General features: G+C 30.5%; 1 protein-coding gene across 2 annotated transcripts; it reads left to right on the forward strand.

Annotated features, from left to right (window-relative positions):
- Positions 1-5,790: 5,790 nt before the first annotated feature.
- Positions 5,791-8,134, forward strand: LOC148298367 (serine/threonine-protein kinase RIO3-like). Of its 2 annotated transcripts, none has more exons than XM_088276927.1 (2): positions 5,791-6,419; positions 6,880-8,134. In XM_088276927.1, the coding sequence occupies exons 1-2, from the start codon at positions 6,066-6,068 to the stop codon at positions 6,907-6,909; spliced, it is 384 nt and encodes a 127-aa protein (XP_088133053.1). In that variant the 5' UTR covers positions 5,791-6,065; the 3' UTR covers positions 6,910-8,134. The 2 variants fall into 2 exon arrangements, with proteins under 2 accessions (XP_088133053.1, XP_088133052.1); XM_088276926.1 differs by having other exon boundaries at positions 6,301-6,419.
- Positions 8,135-10,668: the final 2,534 nt, after the last annotated feature.

Genomic DNA, 10,668 nt, shown 5'->3' on the forward strand with positions numbered 1-10,668 from the left:
ATTTCTCTGTTTTATCACCAATTTTTGATGAAACGCATACTGAAGAAGGTGAATTATGTTACTTCAACTGGAAAGGACTCTTTTATAGTATTTGGGGAAACCAACTCTGGAGTTGTATGCAAGTACACAACTATGAGCCTCCCAAAAAAGTGCGCAATAAAAGTTTTCAAAATCAATCCCAACAGACTCAATTCGAAGCAAAAACACGTTGAATATGATTGGTCAATCTACCTCTCCCAGTGAAAGATGTTTTAAGTATTACCTTTAATAATGTTTTCAACTAATTAACAACTATTATCCCCCTCTACAACTCATCCTTTCTTAAACTCTTCTCATCTTTGCTTTTCTTTCAGTGTAATACAATTGGAGAGCGCAATATATATACATATATATATATATATATATATATATATATATATATATATATATATATATATATATATATATATATATATATATATATATATATATATATATATATATATATATATATATATATATATATATATATATATATACATATATATATATATATATAAATATTTATATATATATATATATATATATATATATATATATATATATATATATATATATGTATATATATTGACTTGGCGTTTAATTTGTAGAACTTCATTTTAATTTATGTATTAATTTTAAATCAAACACAGATTTTTTGAGTCTACTAAGTTGTATTTTATTAACAAAAAACACATAAAAAATTATATTGTGACAATTGTTTCGCCTTGTTAGGGCATTATCAAACGAATGTGAAGATCAAATGGACTACGGTCCTTATGTAGCTATACAGCAGCAATAATTTATGGGAGACAACAGTAGCTAATGGGGGATGTAGGTATGTACCCTTATATTTGTTTTCTGGGAAAGGAAGAATTTATTGACATGGCCATATTTTAGAGAATTAATATTTTAAAGCTTAATACAATTGTTGGTAATATTATTTTTAAGAATTTTTATATGTAGATGTAATTGTCAAACTGTAATTGTGAAAATTGTAATTGTGAAACAATATCACTACCGTGGTATCCTTATTGCGATTATATGTGTGTAATGTAATGTTTGCCCTGTGTGGACAGAATAAGCGTTGAATTATTTTAGCTACATTTGTCTAATGTAAAGTTTGTCCGGTGTGGACTGAATAAGTGGTGGATTATTGTAATTACATGGGGGTAATGTAATGTGTGTCCAGTGTGTGGACTGTAGATAACCGGTTATTGTGGATTTTGTGCTCCCGTATACTGATACAGGTAGAGCTGATGTGATTTTGTGCTCCCGTATATTGATACAGGTAGAGCTGATGTGATTTTGTGCTCCCGTATATGTACTGATACAGGTAGAGCTGATGTGATTTTGTGCTCCCGTATACTGATACAGGTAGAGCTGATGTAATTTTGTGCTCCCGTATACTGATACAGGTAGAGCTGATGTGATTTTGTGCTCCCGTATGCAGATACAGGTAGAGCTGATGTGGTTTGTGCTCCCGTATACAGATACAGGTAGAGCTGATGTGGTTTGTGCTCCCGTATACAGATACAGGTAGAGCTGATGTGGTTTGTGCTCCCGTATACAGATACAGGTAGAGCTGATGTGGTTTGTGCTCCCGTATACAGATACAGGTAGAGCTGATGTGGTTTGTGCTCCCGTATACAGATACAGGTAGAGCTGATGGAATTTGTACTCCCGTATATATAATGATACTGATAGAGACGATGTGATTTTGTATTCCTGTATACTGATGGATTCAGACCTAGAGCTGATGGACTTTGTACTCCGGTATACTCATACCGGTAGAGCTAATGTTTGTCTGTTTCAGGATTTAAAAAATAAATAAATAAATAAATAAAGGATTATGGTGGAGTGTTGGGAGGACCCAACACAGTTCCAGGTTGAGAGAATGTTACGGCGTAATATTTGTAGCAACATGAACTATGACCCCAAGCGCCCGCTAGGGGCAGGGCGGGGTGTACGCGGGGAATGTTTACGTTATATCCCTTATGAGACGAATGCAGGGGATGCTACACACACTTGTCATTGTACTGTCATGGCGACCTGTTGAATAAACCGATTGCATCCTGATTACGACTTATTATTACCTATACCCGAGCCCCATAATAATTATGTGTATAAATATTGCAGTGGAATCACTTAGGTAAAGTGGGGAAGCTGTACTTTTAGGTTTTTCAGAGACCTTTGAAAAATAATGTTAAATTTTCATAGTGTATATCCAAATTCACAGAAGTTATTTTCCCAGGAAACGTTGCAATACTACGAATATTGTTTTTTACAATCTCTGCCAATGACTCACTCTTCTTTCCAGTTAAGTCACGGAGTACATAGATTATGGTAATATTTAATTGGAATTACCAAGCAATATTGTTATTGCGTAATTTTTAATATAATTTTTTAAATCGACGCAAAAGTTTTTTTGTAACTTAAAATTAAATTATTATTGGACATGAATTTATATTTAATGTACATTTCTTTATTCTATTGTTTTCTTCATTTTTTTCAAATGTAACTATTGCTATTTGTTGTACCTATTTTAAACAATAATCTGGTGGTATTATATTTGTGATCAAATTGAACATGTAAGTATCTAGTAAGTTTAGGAAGTCTTTAAAACCCAAATACATTTATCTGATTCAATATAGGGATGGGTTTGTAAAAAATTCCAAACAATTCTTCAACTACTTTTGCGGACACAAACATATGGAAGTCGAATTTCTATACATAAATAAATTCAGATTTATTTTATCAGAAAAATTTGGCACAAGTCAAAAGGTCATATCAAAGTAACCAAGAAGCCAAAGACTAACTAATTTGCATCAAGAGGCCGAATGCGCCCTTAGGGTCGCAGATTCCCCACCCCCGATCTAGGCTATGAGTTACAAGTCAAAATACACACTAATATACATATGTATAATGTATTTAATCATGTATATAAAAGAAGAAAATGTTGGAAAAATCTTCCACGAATATAAATGCCAAACTGTAAATACCAAATCCACATATGTTGGCGGATTATATAGAGACGGTTCTCTAATAAATGTTAAACATTTATAACTTTGTATTGTTTTTTCTTTTATTTCATTCCCAAAATGCCTTTAAAATAAATAACGTATTTGTTTACTCTTAATTTAATTAATTAATGAAAACTATTGTTAATGTGTTATTATTTTACAGCAAATAATAATAATTACAGGAACCATGCAATGCAAACATCACACATTATTTTACTCTTGTCATAAAAGATCCTTCAAGAATATTGCAATTTGTTGTGAAATTTGTTACAGGATAAGCAACATTAAACCGAGTGTCAAAATAAAAATAAAAATCTTGCACTCTTTATAACAGAGATAGGAGATATCAGAGTAAATTGAACGTTAGGTAATTTTAAAAAAAAAGGCATGCGCTAACTCAATATGAAATCGTTATCTGAAAGTATAGTTTTGGTTTATTTTATTATTATTTCACAGTAAATAATAATATTATATTTAGAGGTACCGAGTAATGTAAACAACACTTTTTATTTTACTCTTGCCATAAAAGATGCTCGGACTAAAAAATACATTTCAGTATTTAATGGAGAGTAGAATAATACGTAGCATATTTTAGAAGTCTTTAAGTTTTAATTTCATTTTGCGATAATTATGATCACATAATTTTTCTTACTAAAAGTGGAGTAAATAAAATCTCATTTTGAGTGTCTAACTACATGTTCACAAACCTGGGTTTTCTCCACATAGAAGTTTTTTTTTTGAAACTCAAAATATATGTTGAGATGTCAAAAAATTTATAAAATGTACCTACGGCTAATGCAACATTTTTTTTATTTTCCCTGGGTTACTGTATTATAAGCACCTATTACTTTCTTTGAAAATTTGTCTGTTAAAGGGTTCAATAAATAAATATATGATCTATTTATATATTTATTTATTGAACCCTTTAACATGTAAATCGACTATAGTCCATGGCTTGTAAGAGTCAATGGCTTTTATATGGCATGGACTAAAGTAAACAAATAAAATGAATTTTATAGAATACTTTATTTTTAATGGAAAATTAGCTTTTTTCAAATCAACTTTTATTTTTTGCTTAACGCGTTCAAAGGGATAAACTACATGTACAGAAAAGAAATAAGTACATTGGCGGGCTTATTGCTAAAAAGCAATATCTTCCAACCAACCAAAAACAAACTTATTAAGTTAACATATTGCATGAGAGAAAAAAAAACCACTTTGTCATTCAGTTTTTTTATTTAATGTACGTAGTTACAAATAATATTATAATTTTATTTATTTGCTAGACATTTCTAATTTTAACATTACCTAATATTTGTTACTCTGATCCTCTCCAAAAAAGAGATTAAATTCTTGTGCTTGGATAAGGACTTACACTCATAGTTTATACTTATGAATGATATAATAGTTGTTTTTTTGTATTATTTATTGTGTTTTTTTCGGTTAATTTTTGTAAAAAGCATTTTTTTTATTTAATTTTAATATCTGTGGGAAGGTTGTTATTTAAAAGTTTTATAAATATTCACGTATTTGTGTATAACCTATATTCTTCTATTGATACAACTCTTTTGAACTCACTCGATGGTTTTATGACACGAAACCAAAAAATAAACGGTGATAAGATAAATATATTTTACTAAAAAAAACTTGTAGAACCGAGTCAAACGTTAGCAGTACCTATCTATCTTTTTAATACGATTTGCATATTTCGTGTAATATCGGAAAAAATCTTCCCATCCCGTTATAAAAATTCTTGGAATAATATTGCGATTTGTTGTGAAATTCACTACAGGCTTCGCAACATTATAAAACATAACAAGATAACAACCAGGGGGGTCGACTCGTAAACGTCAGATTGTTCAAAAAACGAACAGAAATGACGAGATACACTAATACACTAATAAAAACACCAAAACGGGAACGAAAAATACGAGATATCAACAAGTTGTTCAAATATTTCAAATAAATATAGACAAACTATGGTTATAGACAATTATCGATAGAAAAATAGAAATCCGTATATGAAGAACTTGATAATATTGAATATTATGCCAAAGTTAAAGTTAAATTTTGCGTATGAAAGTGTAGTTTTTCTTACTTGACACAACGCTCCCTTGAACTTCTGCAGCACCCCCCAAATGCAAAAAATTTTAAAACGCCTAGCCAGACTTCCTGGCCAGGCTGGCACCCCCGTTAAGAAACATAACTTCAGGAAGTGGTGGGCACTCCTTCCACCCTTTTAAAATATTGTATTTTCTAGAATTTTAAATAAAATATAGTTATTTGAAAATTCTATCGTTTTTGTTTTTGTTGAAAATACTTATATTTAAACTAAGTTGAGATAATAATTTCAAAAAAGTTACCATTACCATTTACCATTGTAAGGCTGAGTTGAGTAACCATTATTAATCGCCTAAACTCTTTTTATAAATGTCGCGTTTTAGCCGTGACCTTTCTATTTTTGTTTACACTGAAATAAATAAATTTAGAAAGTGAAATATCTTCTTTGTAATATTAATATTATAATTTTGAAAATATGTAATACAACAAATTTCAATATAAATACCATTTAACCTGAAAAATGAATGATAAATATTTCGGCGGGTGGATTCGACATTCAGCCGCGGCGAAGTCACGCCCAGCCGGGAGCTTAGTACTTCTAGCCGTTTACGTCACTTCCGGCCGCTGGCGAATATCACTTCTAGCCATAAAAAATCGAGGCAGTTGGCGGTCTTTATATAAATTAGTTAGTCTGTGGTCTGTGATAACAACAACGAATGTCAAAATGATATCAAGATTGTAAATCCAGCACTCTTTATAAGAAGATAGGGGGCATTGGGGGGCATGCGATATAATCTTTGGAGTTGCACTGACTGCATCGTCGTTAACTGTAACATATAATAATTAGTCTGTGATCTGTAAGATAAAGTACGTAATTGTAAGTGAAGTTTGATTCGATCGTCAACAAAGTAGCTAGAAAATTTCTATATTCGACATTTCAATAATTTTCGTTGTCTATCAGTAATGTCGTTCAAAATAAAAGGAAAATGTCGATTTACTCATAAAGTGGACGCGAGTGGTCCATCTTGTAATGATATTTCAAATTTAGTAAATGAAGGACTCCCTGAAACATGCAGTTCAGATTTAACTAATGTACAACTTTTACAAGAGGAATTGGACCAGGAACTCCGGAACAAAAATCAAACAGAGGAAATCGAGCAATCCGATGTATACAAATATAATTTTGTTCATAATGAATCTCTTCAAGAGTTTGAAGAGTCTGAGTATGAAGAAGATTATGAAGAATTAGATGACAAAGTATTCCCACTCAAGGAACAAGATATAAAAGTTTTACCCAAAAGAACCAGGAATTTTAAGGTAAATCAGAAACCTAAAGAATCTATTGAAATAAAAAATAATTATCGAAGATATGGGAAAAAAGTTGCTTCAGTGTTGAATATTGATGAGGCAACTCGTTTTTCACTCAATGAATTTATGAGAAAAGGGATTCTGAAGGAAGTGAATTCCATTATTGCGACAGGATTTGAATCATTTGTAGTGCACGGGGAGGTCCGTCATATGTACGGAACTAGGGACCTAACTCAAGAATGTGCAATCAAAGTCTTCAAGACCACACTCAACAAATTTAAAACAAAACAAAAGTATGTCGAATTTGACTACACATTTCAGCGATGTTTTTCTGCTTTGAATTTTCCAAAAGTGGTACAAATGTGGGCTGCCAAAGAAAAAGACAACTTGGTCATGGTAAAAAAGCTCGGATTGAAGTGTCCCGATTTCATAAGTATGAAGAATCACATTGTTATTATGTCTTTTATAGGTAAAAATGGCAAACGGGCACCACCTTTAAGTCAGATGGTCTGGAAAACAGACCAGTGGAACTTTGCTTATAAACAAGTCGTTAATTTCCTGAGTACTTTGTACAAGAATGGAGGACTAGTTCATGCAGATCTCTCGGAAGAGAATATACTGTGGCACAGCGGGGACTGCTGGTTTATAGACTTCCCTCAACTCGTAGGACCAGAGCATCCTCATTCATTAGATTTCTTACTTAGAGACTGCACTAATATTACAGCTTTCTTCAAAAAAAAACTTTCACAGGTCGAGACAGCCGAACAATTGTTTACACGCATTACAACAGTAAATGAAAGTGAAAAGAAAGAATTTGAGTGTAGTGGTGTACTTCCACACACGCAACAAGGTGTGATTGCCTTCAATGAGAAATACATTTCCAATCCTTCCAGGGTACATTTGGACCTAAAGGATATAAATAAGATTGATATAAATGAAATAAAACAGAGAAATGACACAGCACTTTCACTTTTAGAAATTGATAAGCCAAGTGCTATTTCACTTAACGATTTAAAAAACAAAGGGATTCTAAAGAAGGCAACTGGTGTTATTGCAAGTGGAAAGGAATCTTTTATAGTACATGGGTATATTAACCCTGCATTTAAATTCTCTCTAATTAAGAGCCTCCCTGAAGAAGGTGCTATAAAAATATTTAAGTTCACACCCAACACTTTTAAAACGAAAGAAAAATATGTTAAATTTGATCCTACATTTCAGCAATGTATTTCCGCATCGAATTATACAAAAATTACACAAATGTGGGCTGAAAAAGAAAAAAGCAACTTGATAAGAGTAAGAAACCTGGGATTGAATTGTCCCGACGTCATTTATATTAGGCACCATATTGTTGTCATGTCTTTTATAGGTTTTTATGGAACGCCAGCCCAAACTTTGAAACAAATCACCTGGCCATGGAATTGGAAAGAGGCTTACAGGAAAATTGTCCGATTCTTAAATGCTTTGTACAAGAAAGGCGGACTAGTTCATGGAGACCTCTCTGAAGACAACATATTGTATCACGAAGGGGACTTTTGGTTCTTAAATTTTGCACAACTTGTGGGACCAGAACATCCTAATTCTTTACATTTTCTGCTAAGAGACTGTGTCAGAATTACCACCTTTTTTATGAAGAAAAATATGCAAATTGATACAGCCGAGCAGTTGTTTGAAAGTATAACTGGAATTGAAAGTCGTAAAATATATAAATAAACTTTGTGTTCTTATTATTTTTATTTATTTAAAAAATGCAATTAATCAAGTATGTATTTATTAATCATAGCATTTATTTTAATATTAACATTACAGTCTAAATCAAAATAATATAATGTATTAATAAGTATGTAAATATATATATATATATATATATATATATATATATATATATATATATATATATATATATATATATATATATATATATATATATATATATATATATATATATATATATATATATATATATATATATATATATATATATATATATATATATATATATATATATATATATATATATATATATATATATATATATATATATATATATATATATATATATATATATATATATATATATATATATATATATATATATATATATATATATATATAAATATATATATATATATTTAAAATATAAAACTTCTTACAGCAACTATTGAGTTCTTACTCTTTCTCGGCCCTATTAAACATAATTAAATCCATAATAAAAAGCTGTAAGGGTTCTTTATTTGGTATTTATTAAAAACTTTATTCATCAAAACTGGCTTCTGTTTTGAGTGATGTACAGGTCAGTTGATCTGAACATATTGCTAACACAGGTGTAACACTAAGTGTTGTATATTGAATAAACAAGTCTTGTATATTGAGTATACCCCTTATGCCTAATTGATATACAATACAAACACCTATATAATGCTAGTATATATTAAAAACAATAATAATTTGTCTAAGGTTACCCTTCTGCCGGATTTTCCTCTTTCTTCATTTAATCCATGCAAGCATTCCCAATGTTGAAGATGAGTGCGCGCTTGGTACGAAGTTTTTGTGCAGAATACATGCTTTTGAAACTTCACTTCAAACCCTTATCCGCACCCCATTGGTACATACGGCACTGCTACATATAAACGCAGTGTTATCTTGATAGTTAACTTATGAAGGAAAAGTGATCAGCCCTCCGTTCCAGGTACCAGTCCGGGGTAATATTGAATAAATGTTGGAGTGAAAAAATCACTTGTATTTATAATTAAAATTTTAATTATAAAATGGAAAAAAAAAAAAAAATAATTGTCCGCCTCCGTAGTGTAATGGTCAGCACGCTCGGCTACCGTTCTGGAGGTCCCGGGTTCGATTCCCAAGGGGGGTAAAATAAATATAAGTGATTTTTTCACTGTCATATTTATTCAATATTACCCTGGACTGGTACCTGAAGCGGAGGGCTGATCACCTTTCCTTCATATGTAAACGATCAAGATAACACTGCGTTTATATGACGCAGTGCCCTATGCACCATTGGGGTGCGGATAAGGGTTTTATATTATTATATATATATATATATATAAAATGGAAAATCACAAAGTTAGTACTTCAAATATAAATTATATTCACTTTTATTTGTTTCACCCCCCCCTGGCAATCGAACCCGGGACCTCCAGAACGGTAGCCGAGCATGCTGACCATTACACTACGGAGGCGGACTAAACTGCTTTTGAAACTGTAAGAGGAAAACTCTCACATCTGTAGAGTACTGTATGTATTCATTAAATAAATTAATAATATATGGGAAAAATCATACTCAAGGAAAAAAACACGGTTTATTGTGAAATGCGTGACAGAATAGGTAACATGAAAACATATCTATGTGTCGAGCAAAATGTGCAGAATTCCAAACCCTGTGTTACACAATCTGATGCAATATCAAAATCCAAAACTTGACAAGAAATAAGTCACAATAATATCAGATTTAATCTTGTTATATTAGTATGCCTTATATATATATATATATATATATATATATATATATATATATATATATATATGTATGTATATATATATATATATATATATATATATTTTATTTTTTTATTTTTTATTTTATAAATGTTGTATTCACCCGAATATCTGAACCAACAATCATCAATACCAACATTACCCCAGAATATGTGTAAATACATTGATTATATGATGCTACCAATAATAAGATGCAGTTTATATAATAGTGAATATTACAAATTTAAATAAAACATAAGATCCCCCACGAATAAACACCAAAATACGTACATCTTATAATTGTGAGAGTACATACTTATATTCAATGTAATATGGTATATGTTCATGTCTAATAACTTTGTTACATCATTAATTTAAGTAAGAATGATTTCTGCTCCGTTCAAAAATAGAAATAAAACAACATCTCAATCATTTACTGTGAATGCTGTGCATTCATTTTGTACAGTTTATTTAAAGAAACTTTGAATTATGAAAAATAAATCAGTAGGAAAGTATCGGTATTGAATACAACCTTTCAATGTTTGTTTCTGTTTTGAATTTTCTTTAATTCGCAAAGAAAAAAAATCTTATGATTAAGACAAATAAAATAAAAACGCATTTTGTTTTTATGAAAATTTATTTATAATGCATACAAATAAGCAAATGCAAAAAAATATAATCACTTTCGCACTGGCTCCATCATATTTTTGTCAAGCAAGAAATCCGACTACATATTTTTAATCAGCGTTACTATAGTAATAAATAATAA

This window comes from Brachycentrus maculatus, unplaced genomic scaffold (genome assembly GCF_059751285.1).
Source record: "Brachycentrus maculatus isolate JH-2025_06_01 unplaced genomic scaffold, ASM5975128v1 h1tg002132l, whole genome shotgun sequence".
NCBI classification, from domain to species: Eukaryota; Metazoa; Arthropoda; class Insecta; order Trichoptera; family Brachycentridae; genus Brachycentrus; species Brachycentrus maculatus.

Bases quoted from the DNA above. Each gene is read 5' to 3' on its own strand.
- LOC148298367 (XM_088276926.1), top strand. From the start codon at position 6,915: ATGGTCTGGAAAACAGACCAGTGGAACTTTGCTTATAAACAAGTCGTT.